At 48.1% G+C, this 16330-nt stretch overlaps 1 protein-coding gene across 3 annotated transcripts in view; it reads right to left on the bottom strand.

Annotated features, from left to right (window-relative positions):
* Window positions 1–16330, bottom strand: part of TRIM66 (tripartite motif containing 66) — a 60242-nt gene that overhangs the window by 19190 nt on the left and 24722 nt on the right. For all 3 annotated transcript variants that reach the window (XM_019456220.2, XM_019456222.2, XM_019456223.2), the window contains 9 exons: window positions 15219–15322; window positions 13641–13788; window positions 12633–12765; window positions 12188–12304; window positions 10779–10893; window positions 10080–10226; window positions 7802–7919; window positions 5468–6372; window positions 3928–4089 (listed from right to left, as the gene is read on the bottom strand). In XM_019456220.2, coding sequence (XP_019311765.2) covers window positions 3928–4089; window positions 5468–6372; window positions 7802–7919; window positions 10080–10226; window positions 10779–10893; window positions 12188–12304; window positions 12633–12765; window positions 13641–13788; window positions 15219–15322 — 1949 coding nt within the window. The remainder of the gene's footprint in view (window positions 1–3927; window positions 4090–5467; window positions 6373–7801; window positions 7920–10079; window positions 10227–10778; window positions 10894–12187; window positions 12305–12632; window positions 12766–13640; window positions 13789–15218; window positions 15323–16330) is intronic.

Here is a 16330-nt window from a genome sequence, read left to right as displayed (position 1 = left end):
GCCATAAGCAGCATCCTGGTGGTCTTGCTCAGCCTTCCATGGAGGATGTGGACCACATGTGAGTGGAAGAGAGGTCCCCCTTGCAGCTGAATTATGGCTCAGACAGGCTCTCTGTGATGCCCACAGCCTTGACTTCAGGAGAGGTCTGAGGAAAAGAGTGCATGTGTGTCCTTCAGCAGTTGACTCATTCAGAAGTATAAAATGCAGCCATCAAAATGTCTTCCAGTTTCACCTGGGATATAAGGTATTCTTTGTAGTGTGGTAACCGTGGTCTCTCTTCAGAGTGGCTAAACCAAGATTAGGCAACGTGAGGGCCAGGCAAATGTCAAAATTCATTCCAAAACACCCTGCTGGATGCAGGGAAGGTAGTGGGATGATCTCCTTCCGAGACTGCCGAGCTCAAGCCACTAGAAAACCCATTCAAAAACATTCCTATCTCACTTTCAGCAGCAATGCGTTCACCATCAGCTCGGTCAGCACCAACCCCCAGGTACTTGTGCACAGCTGCTGTGCTGTAGCGGAAGTCCTCCTCGTGGTGATGTAACATCAGTGAACAGCTCAGAGCATGGAGGAGTCGCTGTGGAACACCCAGAGAGACGCCTGGTGCCCCAGCTTCCTCTGGTCCGTGGCCTTCACATAGACTTCTGACTTCCCTGGCACTCACAGGCCATCACAGGCTCAGGAGCAGGTTGGAGGCTAAAACACCTTTACCAGATAGAGATAACCAAGACCAAACGAGGCTGGGTCCTAAGAGCTCTCCCCAGCAGGGTCTCAGGCTACTCCCAACGACTGTAAGGGGGAAAATCCAGCACGTGGGCGGCCAGATGGAGTCGTACTTGTCACACTGCAGTACACGGGGAGAGACAGTCTAACCTAGTCCCCGAGCACGAGCAGAGCCAGCAACCCATGCTCTGGTCCCAACTTTGCCAATGCTCAGCTGTATAACTCTTAGGTGGGTCACTTAACCTCTCTGTGTCTCAGTTTCCACATCTTTCAAAGGGGAATATGAAAGTGGCTTCCTCATAACACTTCTATGATAAACAAAGACATAAAATGGAAAAATACATGTAAAAACCTATGGGAAGAGATAGAAAAATGCTATACAAAGTATTATCATTTAATGATAAGATGCTCAAAATGTTGTTTGGTGTCCTCAATCTTCATACCCTCCACCGTGCCTAATCCAAGCTTTCAGACAATGAATTCCCACCAAAAGAAAGCCCTTTCTCTGATCTCAGTAGCTTTGTGTATAACCAGTACCTCTCTCAGTCAAGTAGACCCAAAGGCTGCTCTGGGCCAGGATGGCAACATTGAGGTTCCTTTCTCGGGGAGTCCAAGCCATGAAGAAGCCTATAAAACATCGGGAAAAGGCTGGGCCACTTGCTCCTCCAAACCTCTGCATGAGCCCAGGTTAATAAGGGCCAGGAGCAGGTCAAGATGAAAAGTCAGAGTTCCTAGGACCTTCACTAACCCCACTGCCAACCCAAAGGCACACAGTAGGGCAGCATCCCCTTGCTGATCAGAGATCCCTGTGGGCTACCCACACAGGCAGCGTGGACTCCATGCTTGCACACGGTTCACCTCCTTTCCTTTGTACTGTGTGTGGGGACAGAACCAAGACTCATTAAATAAGCACTGGCATTTTCTGTGTGGCTTCTATTACACTTGAGCACTGGCAATCCCCATGTTGCCTTCTGAACCACATACACCTAGAGCTAGCTGCCTTCTGGTCATCTTATGTAGCTTCCACAGGAGAACACCAACAATTCAAACTTAATTTTTTCCTCCCCCCAAATAGGCCCTTCTTTCCATGCCCCCATCTCAGTGAATGGCAACCCAGTGGGCAAGACAGACCTGGGTGTCAAGCCAAAGGATTTTCTCTCCCTCACTTTCCATCACCAATCAGACTTCAAGTCCAAAAGCTCTTGTGATCTGATCTCTTGAAGTCCATGCTTCCTCCTTATACCCATTGTTACTGATTCCATTTAGCCTCTCTTATTTCTCTGTATTTTGGTCTCCCTTCCTACAGCTAAAGTGAACTTTCTAAAATTTAATTCAAACCATGTCCCTCCTTGCTAGAAATCCTTCATTCACTCCTCACAACCCCCAAGACTGAATCCTAAACTCTGTATCATAATTTACAAGGCCTTCCAAGCACTCTGGTTTCACTCCCATCCACAGTACACCTCATGTTCCTACCAAGCCAAGTTATCTGAAACCCCCTAAGCACCCCAGGCTTTCTCTCACTTCTGGACTTTCCTACTAGCCATTTGTTTTGGATATTTATTCTAGCCCTCTCCCCACCTCTTCACTAGCCTAACATCTTCAAACCTCAGCTTAAAAATCATGTCCCATAGGAAGTCCTCTGTGAAAAGTTCTTCTGCCAGTGTTATGTGCTCCTTCTATACACCCCAGTGACTATCACAGCCTTTTATCATATTTATTGTTGTTGCTTATTTAACTGTCTCTCCCACTAGACTGTAAGCTCCAGTGTGAGACTATCTTATTCACTGATATGTGCCTGGAACCTAGCAAAACATCTAGCATATACTAGCATATATATAAGTATATATACATATGAGTATATATATGTGTGTGTATATATATATGTGTATATATATATATGTGTATATATATATGTATATATATGTATATATATAAAACAGTGAGTGAATAAATGGATGGATCGATAGACAAACAGCCTAAGTGTAAAAAGTTAAACCCTTAAGAGCCACAAAGGGCCTATTTATAGCATCTCTATGGCCTCTAGGCCAAACCATTTTCAATAGGGTAGGACAGGCCCAGCATAGGCAAACAACCACTAATACCAGAGGCCTGGGCCAGACTTCAAGCATCACCAGGGTTTTCCAAGTTACCATTTCATTTCGCCATCCTTTGCTTTTCTAAAGTCTCTTCTCAAGTGTCACTGGGATAGACTAATCTAAGATACATATGGCAGCAGCGTCACTGGGGGAAACACAGTGAGGGGCAGGTACATAGGACAACTGTGTACTGGGGCCACAGAGCCAGGGGGATGTGCAGGGCTAAGCATGCAGTCTGGGAGGGTACCGAAGAGCTGACACAGCTTCAAGTGCAGGGCTGAGAGGAGGCACCAGGCCAAAGAAGGCAATAGGACAAGTAGAAACAGGCCAAGGCACACAGGGCAGGCTGAGTGGGGAGCACAACACATCAATGAGGTTCCAGCTAGGAGGATGACAGGGGTGAGGGTGAAGGGCAGGGATAAGGGGAAGACAGCTGATGGGCTGTGGCGTTCTGGGCTGTTGCCGGGGTAAATGAACATTTCTAGCAAGCAGGTAAGTTGGTGGACAGGAAGGGTAGCTTATCTTCCAGAATTCTCAGTGCCCCTAGATGCTCAGCTACCTCTGCAGGATGTCCTTACAAATCACTCACCCAAAAAACTCCACTGATTCAAATTCTAAAGCCAATCAATTTTGGGTTGTGGGGACACATAAAATACTTCCCTCATTTTCATTGCAGAGAAAAAACAGTCTCTGGATTCTGACAAACCCGGTTTTAAATAAACCTCACCCCTCTTGTCTACAAACTATAGGGCCCTGGACCTCAGTTTCCTCAGCTAGAAAGTGGGGGTGCCCACCTCACAGAACTGTGAAGCTCATGCACCATTCCAGGCACTGTGTAAGTGTGTAATTTCCCTTTCCCTTTACCACTTCCACCCTAAATGAAGGACAACTGCTGTCATTTTAAGTGCGTGTGGGAGTGGAAATGGGGTGAAGGAGGACTCTGTTGCAGACTCATTAGGACAGACAGCATGAGTCAGGGCTGCGTAATATCCAGGGATGGAACAGGGACACTCCTCCCCCCAGCCCAGTCATCCTCATCCAGGGCCCCAGGCTCTTGGGTGGCAGCGGGTCCCCCATGGTCAGGGAATGAGGGCTCCATTAGTACCTTTCTCACCACATTTGGAGAGGAGTGCTGGATGGTGTTGTCCAGTGGGGGGACACTGGGAGGGGTTTCTTCCCCAGACGCCTGGGGCAAGTTAGCAGCAGTATTCTTGTCAAGAGGGAGAGCTGGCTTTGGACCTTCAGATGCTGGGGGCTCATCTGAAGCCTGAAGAAGAAAATAAGAATTTGAGTGGCTTTTACCGCAAAGAGTAGCAATGGCAGCAGCAAAGGCTGATGGCCACCCTGCATTACCCATTGTCATCAACTATACATTGTGACCTGCTTGAAAATTTTTCAGAAAGAAAGATACTCTTATCTAAACTCTTGCTGAGACTACATCCTAATATGATAGTCTCAAGATAGAACCCAAACCGAGAATTCTGGGCTAACCCTGCCGTATTCACTTTAGCAATCCTAATGGTTCTGACTTCCATTTTGCCTGTGGTCCTCAGTGAACCCTAGACCTTTCTCTGCCATCATGAGGGTGGCTTCATATCTCCTCAAAGGAACTGAGCCTCAGAGGGAGACATCTGAAGCATGATCTGACGCTGTCAGTGCTAAAGCAGAAATGTGAGGCCTTATATTTCATAATAAAGTAAAAGTCCATAGAGCTGCTTTGAAGATACAAACGTGATTACAGAATTAAAGGACATACCACTGGGGAAAAAGTGAGAAAGGATGGGGAGAAGGGGCTGAAACAGGAAACTCCAGGAAAAAAAGAAAAGCACTAGTTAAGGATGAAGATGTGGAATGCAGCAAAGATCCCAGAGGTACAAATGTACCTCCTCAGTTGGCTCGTGACTGAGAGAAGACAGGAGCAGCATTCATCACTCCCCCAGGGAGAGAACGAGGCCTCTTCTGTGGAATTACAGTCAGCAGACCGGGATCCAAGCCTTCGCTCTGTCTGTTGCTCAATGTTTTATGATCTCTAGGCAAAGTGCTTGCCTTCTCTGACCCCCTCTTCTGAGCCTATAAGATACACATGGCAATGCCCACCTAACACTGTTGATAGGATAAATCGTATAGTATATATAAAACATACCCAGCTTAAGATATCTGAAGTAAATTTTAAGTCCACATCTGGGTAGTGTTAGAAAGCTGCTGCCCACTAGAATCAAAGGCATGCCCTCCCGCCGCTCCTGAAGCTCTCCCCTTTCACCTGAGATTCCTAAGTTCCCAGCCAGGGAAGTGGGAGGTTATAAAGATAAGAAACAGCCTCCCTTCTGTCCTGGCAATGGCAGGAGTCTAGCACAGCTCAGAAGATTCTATTAATGGACAAGGTCCCTAGCATCATCTAGGAGGGCAGGGCTAAGCCAGGCCACTCTGGAGAGTATTGAGCCCAGATCTATGTTGGGGCAAAGTACTATGCTCTCTAGAGCTTTTCTGTGATGGGCAGGGGAACCCAGGGAGGACTTGAAATGTGAGGGCTGAGTTTAAGGCCACCCTAAGATGAAGAATGTGTGTTCCTGTGACTGGGGAGGCTGTGTTTGCCGAGCGATCCCAGGACAGGGAGGACATGTGTCCCAAGCCACCCTGAGGCTCACCTGCACGGCATCCTCCTGGCTCTGGGACTGGATGGGTGCTGGCTGCCTCACAATGTAGTTGATCTGCCCCACAATGGTTTGCTGAAGGTGCTGAGGAGATTTGGTCTGATTCAGCTGCAGGCTGGGCTGCTGAGCCTGAAGGAGAAGCTCCAGGTCCTTCTGCATCTCCTCCAGCTCAAATTTGTGGTGCATTATATCCATGTTCTGGGAGCAGGCAGGCCCAGGCGGGCTTCCATGCTGACTAGAAGCCAGGTGCTGGGATGGAGGTAGAGGTGGCGGCGGCGCCTGCTGGGGTGGGGGCGGCGGAGGTGGCAGAGGTGGCAGCTGCTGCTGTGGCTGCTGCTGAAAGTGGCTGAGCTTCAGCTTCTGGTGGTGGCCAAACTGGACTTGGATGGAGGGGGTCTGTAAGGGGGGCTGGGCATGGGCTCCTTGCTGAACATCCTGCGGGGGCACAATGCACACTGGCTGGGAAGTCAGCTGCTGCCCCGGCCGCTGAGACAAGTTCTCCTGCTCCACAGGGGACTGCGTTTCCAGCCAGGGCTGCATCAGTTTTGGTGGCTGAGGATTACAAGCCAGCTCTTTCTCCCTGGGCAGCAGGGCAGGGCACTGCAGAGACCCCAGTTGTTGGGATGCCATCTCAGAGGGTTGCCTGAAGCTGTGAGCTGAGTGTATGCCAGGTGGGGGGACCTGACCTTTGAGGGAGGGCGAGACTGGGGAGCAGTGGGAGCAGCACACAGATGGGGAACACAGTGCTGGAGACTGGAACTTATGTGAGGGGTGGCTGAGAGTCTCTTGCTGTGCCACTGGGGACTGATGGCTTTGATAAAAGGATGGCGGTCCCTGTAAGCCTCCATAAGCAGGAGTCTCTGCCCGGGACAGCTGTCCACCTTCAGTAGTTATACAGCCTGAAAATTCAGAATAGAGAATGTTTCCAAAGGGAATCTGCAGTTGTTCCCTGCTTGCCACTCCTGCTCCCGGGACCAAAGGACATCAGTCAGTGGACCTGTACCAGGTGCAGAGATTAGAAAATTCAACCCCTGAACTCTAAGATTTGGTCTAGAATGCTGTCAGCAATGGAACCAATATCGACCTTTAGGGGCCAGGGACATTTGAGACATTAGCTCAGCTTTTACCAGATGCTCAGTCCTCACTCTGTATCCCGCTACAGAAACCATGGACTCCTTCAAATAGCACCCACTCCTTTTTAACACAGGCTCAGACCAAAAAAAAAAAAAAAAAAAAGTCAACATTGGGGATGGGGAGGTAGTATGCTGGAGAGTAGCAAAGGAGAGAGAACTGACCCTGGGACAAATGAATAAGTCTCCAAATATAGGTCTGGGAGGCTGTGTTTTGGGCAAGTAGGATGGACAGAGTCGGAGAGCTCCAACACCAGGTCAGTAGCAGACACAAGCACTGTCCCGAGGTCCCAAGGCTTCGTGTATTAGTAGACAGTATATATGCCTAGCTCAATCTCGTGGCTTCCTCGCCTCATTGTTTTGATGAGGCTTGCTTAGGGAAGACCCAACAACTTGAGAGCCAGAGGTGTGTTCTATTCATCTCTGATCCCTCAGCACCCAGCATGGGGTGCTGGCCCACAGCAAGGGCCTGCCAAAGGTCTGCTGAATTAAATCAAAGTGGAGAGGGAAGCAAAGAATAAATCTAAATATTATGCTTCTCTCTGTCAAGTTCAAAAACCTTCTATAGAGGTTAACAACCCAGATGAAGGCAGCAGTTGGCCGTTAGCTTAACAAACCTACCATTGGGCCATCAACACAGGTACAACCTCAGGTTGTCTACATTCTGTCTAAAGACTCAATGCCAGAAAATCACTGCAGCAGGGAGGGCCATGGATTATCTGTTTCCATCTTGACTCCAAAGGAGGTGTGTGGACACTACCCCTCTCCTTCCCTCCTTCCCTCACCTTGTTGCTGATACCCATTTTGTGCCTACGCACACAAATACCCTTGTATGGCCACAGAGACAGAGGTTCACCTGAACTGCCATACAGCAGTCTGAAGAGCAGAGCCACTGTCTTGTTTCCTCTAGCAATGAAACCAAGGTAACAGGGACATTCATGCAGAATGGAAACCTCAGATTTCAACTGGTCCTGTTACAAAAGTCCTGCATTGCCATTGCTATTTAAGTTGTCCCCCTCCTCAACCCCACCTCACTCCCGCACACACAAAATGGTCTGCTGAGTGACTCCATGACCACTGGCAGTCTCAGGGAGTGCCTTCTCTTGGCATTAGGCTAACCTACCCAGTAAGCTAAGAAGATGCTCTCTATTCATTGTTAGCAATTATGTAAAAGCCCACAGGGTGGGCCCTGACTCACCAAGGGAAGCCAGTTGCTTGGTCCAGAAGTTAGGCTCCCAGGTGAATCTGATACTCCAAGGGGAGCCAGGATCTGTGTTACAGTTTGTCTCCAGCAATCGCTGCATCTGAAACACAATCTGACAACAGAGCCAAAGGTCATCTCTTTGGGCATCTTGCACCTGAATGACAACTCCCTCTCCCTCACTCTCCGACAGGGTGAAGGGCTCAAAGCCATAGGTCTTTAGCCTCAGGTCCCCCATACGCTCATTTCCTTGCACGTTGGTATCTTCACATCCCTTCCCCTGACCTTGTCCCCTCCCTGCCCCTACCAGCTCATCCCCTTCCTCTTATCCAGGTTTCCTGATCCCCTATAATCTTTCAGGCCTTGAATGGTCTATAATTCTCCCTCAGACATCACCTGCCTGGCAGCCCTCTCAAGAGTTGCATTCATTCTTCCATAACCTTGATTTGAAAGCCTACAAAGGCAGACATTCTCTGAGCTCCCACTGCTGTCCTTCCATCCATATGTAACACCCCATCCTAACAACTGCCCTCTTCCTCCCTCATCCCTTCCATCTATCCCCTATCATGAACTTTTCCATTTATCCAGGATTTTGGCAAGCATCCAACTCACCCTTGCCATCATCTAGTTAACCAATGCCTCAGTCAGCGTCTTGGCCTCTTCCTTCCTCTCTTTCGTGTCAATCACCTTCACCCCTCTTTTCAGGTCAGCCACCTCACCCAGACCTTTTCATCTTCTAGAGACCTTCATCTCTAGCAACTGGCCCCTGCTTTAACTAGCTCTCACTCTTTTTGAGCATGCTTGCTCCTCAACCTTACCGAATTCCCCAAGCCCTGTGCCATTGGTCCCTAGGGCCATTCCAGCTTCCCATCATTTTCAGTAACAGTATCACTAGCGCTTAACTCCCTCTGCATCACCACAGTCTATTAGCCTTACGTCGATTCAGACATCCCAAAGCCATGTTATCTGGGGCCACTTCAGTGATCACTAACCTCGGGGGCACCCTATAGTCCTTTTTCTTATCACTTCTTTTCTTGTTGGCTTCCTCTTCCACTGTCCTCGATGACTATCTAAAGTCCACACTTCCCTCCTCAATTCTACTTACCCAGTGCCTAATTCTCCTATTATCACCCCCTACTTCAGAAAGGACAAGAGACACAAAAGACAAACTTCCCCAAACTGGTACCATATGTACCTCCAACCTTAACTACAGTATACTGAGACCTTCCTGTTCTTCCTTCTCAGAGGGGTGCCCCTTCCATTTAGGGTCCACTGGTTCACTCTAGGTCCTATTTCTTCCTGCCTTCTCAGGATGCTCACTCCACCACACGTCTCCTTTCTCAATCATCAACCTCTTCTCCCAAAGAAACTTGCACAAATGCCTTCCACATTTAAAACAAAAAAAATCAATCCTCCAAACCCATCCCCTTCTCAAGCTACCTTATTTCCCCTCTTTTCACTTGTTTCTAATTCCTCCCCACCTCCCCTAAGGCCCCTCAGTCTAGCTTTTCACCCTCCTGTTTTGCTGGAATTTCTTTCAGAAGATCACCAGGGACCTCCTGATTCCCAAATCTCAAGGCTTCTCTTCACTACTCCTCTTTCACCTAGGTAGTGACAATAATGTGGACGACTTGAAATGTGAAACTGTTCATTTATGTGCACCACCCCTTCCTATTTTTCATGCCATCTATGACTATTTCTTCTCACCGTCCTTTACTCTTCTTCCTTTGTCTATGCTGAAAATGATAGTATTGCCCTGGGTTCCAGATTTCTTGTCCTCTTCCTTCACACACTCTTCCGAGGTGATACCACCAAGATCCCAGTTACTCCTACATCTCTAGCCCCAACCCTGATTTTTCTTCTGACTTCCAGACCCGTCAAGCAAAACAGATTTTGGACATCTTTGAGATGCCCTGCAGGCACCTTAGATTTAACATATACAAATATAAACCCCACCAACTTCTTTCAAAATTCTTTCTCCTTCTTCTGGTCTTCACCATCCTCACAAGCCCAATACCTCAGTATCATCCTCGATGCTCCTTTCATCTTAGCCCCCATTTAAACCCAAACAATTGTCTACGGGATGCCCAGAACACTGCTGGTGTCCGGGCTCATGTCTCAATCCATGACCTAACACAGGACTCCAGAATTTCCCACCTGAGTTGTCTGGAGGAAAGCAAGACCATTTTAGCACCTTGGCACTGTGGGGTTTGGTAAAAAGATGCTTATTCACTTACTAGCCCAAAGGCAGTGATTGATGAGTTGGAGCTCTTACCAGCTCTTTGCTGAACAGGAAAGGGACACTGGTTTTGCTGCAGACAGCCCAATTGATGAAGTTCTGCACATGTTCAAACTGGCGGTTGAGAACCATGATGCTCTGTAGCTGTTGCTCCAGCTTCCGCTTTCTCTCATTAGTAATGCCCTGCATATGTATGGACAAAGACAGAGTCCCTGATCCTGTTCTTGGACTTCAGTCCCCCTGTTTGGGGAGTCTGGTGGCCTGTGGATCGGTGTGACCCTGACAGGGTCAGATGAGACTGTGCCCCTGAGAGGACAACAGTAGGACAGAGGGGCACAGGAAGGGAGGGAGGAAGGTGGGTGGATTTTATAGTGCAAATATGAAATGGGTGATAAATGAACGAGGACATGAACAAATGCCTACATCTCTTGGGCATAACTTGTTTCATGATCCTCTCTTCCAAGGCGATAAGCGTGTATAGACCAGGAAGGCAGATGACTTAAAGCCTTATAGCATTGATGGGAGTTTGAACTGATTTTCCAGCCCCTAATGAGCCATCCTCCCCAAATTAGACTGGACATTTTAAGACATAGAGAACAGCAGAAAGCTATGGAAACTGCATATCTGAATTCCAGCCAAGGGGGCTCTAAGCCCTGGGACTAGCTTGATATGTGCCTGGTTTCTGACCCAGGGAGATCGCCAACCCAGCCATCTGATCCATCTGTCCACATATACCTCCAACTCCTCTATGAGCCCATTGGCCTGTTTGTTCAGCTCATTCATCAAAACCATCTTGGCCATTTTGATCTGGTTTTCCACCTTCCTGTGTTGATGCTTCACTTCAAAAATCCTATAAATAGAATGGGACATAGCATGATGAGCCCCTCCTCCAGGCCCATGATGACCTAGAGATAACAAACAAAACAGCCAACAACTTAGAGGCTGCCTATGTAGATCAGGGCCCAGCAGGCACCAAATATAAAGAAATAAGAACCCTCCTCCACCACCCTACCCTTTGCACACGCAGCCCACTTGATCTAAGTGGGCCAATGGCCCAAAGTTCAACCAGGTTTTCTCTAGGTAAATATCAGGTCCACACTCAGGTCAACCCAGCAGCTCACTAGTTACACAGCAATGGAGACAGGACAGAAAGAGTGAGTATGAGTATGACATCGTGTAATCTGTTGTCTTAAAAAGGTGGATGCTCCACTAAACAATGCCATGCAGTAAAAAGAGCATGGGCAAGGACAGAAAGAAGACTAGTGGTTGCCAAGGGCTAGGGATGTTGGGGGGAATGGAGAGTAACTACTAATAATGTGTACTGGATTTCTTTGGGGAGTGATAAAATGTTCTAAAAGTAGATGGTAACAATGATTTACACAACTTGGAATATACTGAAAACCACTGAATTGTACATTTTAAAAGAACAATTTTATGGTATATAAACTATAGCTCAATAAAGTTGTTTTTAAAAAAAAAAAACACGGGCTTTGGAGTCACACATACCTAGCTTCCAAATCCAGCTCACTGACTAGCTGTGTGATCTCAGACAAGTCACCTAACCTCTCTGAACCTCAGTCTTCTCATTAGTACAATGGAGCTAATCCAACTCTAAGAATTGTAAGAATTGAACAAAATAATGCATGTATGATGTCCAACCCAGTGCCTGCCACATGATGAGCTCTTAGTGTCTACTAATTCCTCTTCCTACATTAAATATTAATGGTTCTATATCATTTGTAGATGTATATGGAAGACACTGGGAAAGGGATGATAAAGGGTAGATTTCCACTGAGTTACTGCACCCTCATGATAAACCCAGAATCTGCTTCATGCCCTCATTCTCAAGTACCTACCCTGGCTATGTCTGTCATGGGCCACATTCAGGAGGCATGTGCCTAGGCTCAAACTCACACGGATCACCCTGACCTAGCTTGGTCCCATTTACCAAGTGATGGCCCAAAGCCCTTTCACTGGCCCTGAGACCTCTAAGTTCCAGGACATATGCCTTCTGGGACACATGCCCACATCTGCTTAACCTCATGTATTCTTCATAAGTACTACATCTGATAGCCTGATATCAACATCCAGGATGTCAAGAAACAGAGCATTTCCAGAATTGGCAAGGGGCTAGTCTGTGTTACCTGTCCTCAATTTGCTTTGCAGAGGTCTGTAGATTAGATTTCTTATGAGCCACCTGTGTAGTCACACTTTCCAGAAGCATCCTCTGGTTTTGCAAAACTTCTTCAAGATGTCTACACCTAAAGAAGGAGGCAGAGAAAAAGCTGAGGAGATCCGAGTATTCTTCTGAGCATGCCAGTCAAGCAAGAACCCCCACCATGTATTGTCTCAGCCAGGCCCATGGAAGCTGGGATTATTACATCTAGGGAAAGTCAGATATAGTGCAGAGTCTTAACCCTTCAGGTCTTCTCCAGAGAAGCCCCACGGCAAGAGCAGAGAAAAACTCCAGCCTCAGGGCTCCAGATTGGCGTAGGCAGAGAGATGATTTTGATGCATTGGGAGACCAGCACCAGCAAAGCAGAGTCCAGAACCCTCCCAGGCCCCCTTTGAGCAGCCAGCCATCCCTACCTATGTTCTTTGTGTTCCACCATGAGGCAGCTATGGCATGTTAGAACATCACAAGTCTCACAGAATAGCTTGAGCACTTCTTGTGTGTGTAGAGGACAGTACAAGGCGAAGTCCCCAGAACCACCAGTCACTCCTGCCAGAGAAGACAGAGAGAGTGGACTTCTCTTGCTCAGGAAGACTCTCAGTTAAGCTCCACTGAGCAGCCCTCAGCCCTCAGCCCTCAATGGACACAGGGGAGACACAGAACCTGGAGGAAAGGTGGTGAAGACAGGAGAGGCCTCTCTCTGGGCCAGTGAGGTTCCAGGAGCACAAGGAAGAATGTGAGCGTAGCCCAGCTGGATTTGCCCAGCTGTCCAGAAATCACACACCATCCAGCCCCAGGTATCTCACCACCTGCCAGAGGCTGAGGAAGGGGCCTGCTACTGCAGCACATGGACCTTCTGCAGAGTAATGGATCCTCTAAAATTCAACCTAAAGCTCTTCATTAACCAGGGTGCTGCTGCGGGGGCTATAGGCCAGGTCACAGACCATTAACTCTGGTTCATGCGGGTGTAACTAAGGTAAAACCCTTCCTACAGTTCAAGGACCTTGGGCAAAGACTGTCAAGGAGACTGTCATTGAAAACAAGTGGCAATGAATGGACCAATGGACAAGCCCTGATCCAGGCTGTTTAATTATGCAAGTAACTAAATAGAAGTGAGGCATGATTGTTCTACTTAGAGATGAAAGTAGGGAACTCGGCTAGCGCTCACAATAATTCAAGACTACTCTTCCCTGCACGTCTCACCCACACTCACCCCTCCCACCCCCAACAAAGAAGAGCCTAGCCATGAACTTGCACTGTGGCTGTGACTCTGGAGGAGACATTTTTCTTTTGGGAAAGGCTCTAAGACCACCTTTACCTTCACCCCAGTAGGGAGACAAGGTCAGAGAGCCACTCTCCAGAGGTTTTAGGGGCCAGAACTGCTTAAGGGCACGTGAGCCAGTGGGGGAAGCAGGGAGAGATACCTGGCGGGCCCTTCTGGGCCCGGGGAAAGAGCGGGCCCCCGGGGGCTGGGCCGTGCCGGTGCTCCTCTGTGCAGGAGCTGCACAGCCAGCGGTTGCAGTAGGTGCAGAGGATGTGTGCTGCCCTCTTCTCCTTGCACTCGGAGCAGTTCTGGAAGCAGAGAGGTCTGGAGTTACTGACAGCATCCTCAATTGGGCCTGCCTCCATGAGGGACTGGGGGCCTGTAGGGCTATTCTACTGATAGGGCAGTCAGTTTTGGAAAGCCACCTAGGAGTGACAGTGGTGGCTTGTGAAGGAAATCATCCTTTGTGACTAAAAGAATAGTGGCCACAGGGACTATTCCCCCAAGTCTCAAGCTGAAGATGAGGAGAAGGCAAAGATCTACTTCCCAGGCGACATAGCCTGCAGGGCATGGCAGACGGTTAATGGATGATGCTGTGAAAAAAGCACACAGCCAGTGTTAAGGAAGCACAGGGAGGTTTCCAGGAGCTCAGTCTAGGAGTTGCCAGGAAATATTTCATGAGGAAGTGACTTCTGATTGGATATGGAATGACAGGTAGAAGTTTCCCAAGCATGCAGGGGAGTAAAATGGGAGAATACAGGCAAAAGCGGGGAAGTTCAGCATGCCTGCAAAAAGGGAGAAGCCACAGATGTGGGAGTACACAGAAAGACAATCGATCATATACAGCCAAGAAAGAACAAATACAGACCAACTCTCAGAGCTGTGTTTCCACAACTGGGGCTTGCTGGACCCAAGAGAACCTAGTCCTCTCCTAGCCCAAAGGTTCATTGATTTGGTCAGCAAATATCTGGCAGGGTAATGTAAAAACATGTGTAAAAAAGATTTGTAAAAAAGTAGCCTGTCTGTGCCTGGATAATATAGGCCATCAAAATAATATGTATTCTGACAGCTTTGTACTCATACTGCCCTCTGACAAACCCACAGGGGGAAGGGGGGAAAAAAAGAAGAGAAATACAAGTGTTACTCATTAAACTATGAATTCCTTGAGAGTAGAGAACATGGATGTTTGTCTCCCTAGCACCCAGCACAGGGCCTGGCACATGTCAGACATTCACTAAAAATTCAATACAGGATCAAGTAAGTACACTGGCAAATGAAGAAAATGTAGTGCCAGGAATACCCCAGAGGAGAAAGGAACAATAGGTGCCAGGCAGTAAGTGATGTAAAATTGCAGAAACTCAGAAAAAGACGTATTAGCTGCTAAATATAGGCAAGATTGATTAACCCATTCAGCTGGTGTATAAGTTTCAACTGAGGGGAAGAAAAAAGGAAATAAAAGATCAGTACTAATATTTTTCAGTCAGAGCTGTAAGAGAGAGAAAAATAGCCCCATTTTACTTCCCCCAACTCAAATATTTTAATTCTCTTTAGATGGAGGGATGGATGGATGGATGGATGGATGGATGGATGGATGGAAGGAAAGAAGGGAGGGAGGAAGATTAGGCAAATTGATGGAGGGGTAACAAGTCAGATGAAGTGATGGGTGAATAGATGAACTTACGGACAGGGGCCCCACAGATTTCTGAAAAGGATCAGTTGTTTTCTTGTCCTGACTTACCCTGGCCATCTTGGATTGCCCAGTAGAAAAGCACTGCAGAAAAAAACGCTCAGTTACATCCCTGGTGAGGTCTGCTTGCTTACACCCAGGACAGGAGATGAGCTCTGGGAAGGGGGCAAAAAAGCAGAGTCAGGGCAACATGGCAGATTATACATAAGGCCTAGACACAGGCTTTCTACTACACAACACCAAGGCATGTGTCAAAACCCCTCGCGCCAAAATGACCTGTGTTTGATGTCATAGTCTGCACTTACCATCTAGGTTCTCTGGACATGACCACTCCTTTAGGGGCCGGCCCTACAGACCTCCTCACATCCACCTTCCTGACTTCCTCACAAGCCATGCTACCTGTTCTGCTTCTGATAACTGGGTGCCTTCCTGCTGCTCCCACTCCTCATTTCCCAGCTCTGAGACCCAACCTCCCATTATTGGCTAAGCTCCAGGGGGTCAGTTTATCCCAGGACACAGATCCAGCCACTAAGGTTACCACAGAGCAGAACTACTATAAAGATCTCAAAGCCAGAGCTTCTAGAAAGCTCTTCCCACAGAAAGCAAGGCCTCCCTGTCTGCTCATCTAGCAGATATTTTTCTCTTCTTACTGCCAATACCAATCAGTCTGCCCATGGGGCTCACAGAGATTTTGTGGGGCCTTCCCCACCTAGTCCATATTGCACGCCTACACAGACATATGTTTCACCTGGGTACACGAACATTTTGCCCTATCCCCTCTCCCCAGGGAAATGTAAACATCTCCAACACTTTCCTCAGTATACGGGGTTCCCGAACTACATAAGCAACATAGACTGCCACCCTGGAGACTAGAGTGCTCTTTGGGCCCACCTCAAGAGCAGGAAGCTCACTGGGTGCAAGGAAATGCGGCTCCTGGGGAGGGCCAGGTTCCTGTGCCCAGGCATGAGGGCCACCTGGAAAGGGGTGGCTATGACAGAGAATGCAGCGGTACCACCATAGTATTTTCTGCCTCATATCATCGAAATGATACAATGGCAGTTGCTCTAGACCTGCAGTTAGACAAACTTACGTCTAAACACAAGGTTTACCACCCAGTGACCTTGGTTGGGCAAGTCACTTAATCTCACTTAGCTCCTCAGGGG

The sequence above is a fragment of the Panthera pardus genome, unplaced genomic scaffold (genome assembly GCF_024362965.1).
Source record: "Panthera pardus isolate Hobbes unplaced genomic scaffold, ASM2436296v1 HiC_scaffold_12, whole genome shotgun sequence".
NCBI lineage: Eukaryota > Metazoa > Chordata > Mammalia > Carnivora > Felidae > Panthera > Panthera pardus.
Note: the sequence above shows the minus strand (reverse complement) of the source record. Positions and strands in the feature narration are given on the sequence as shown.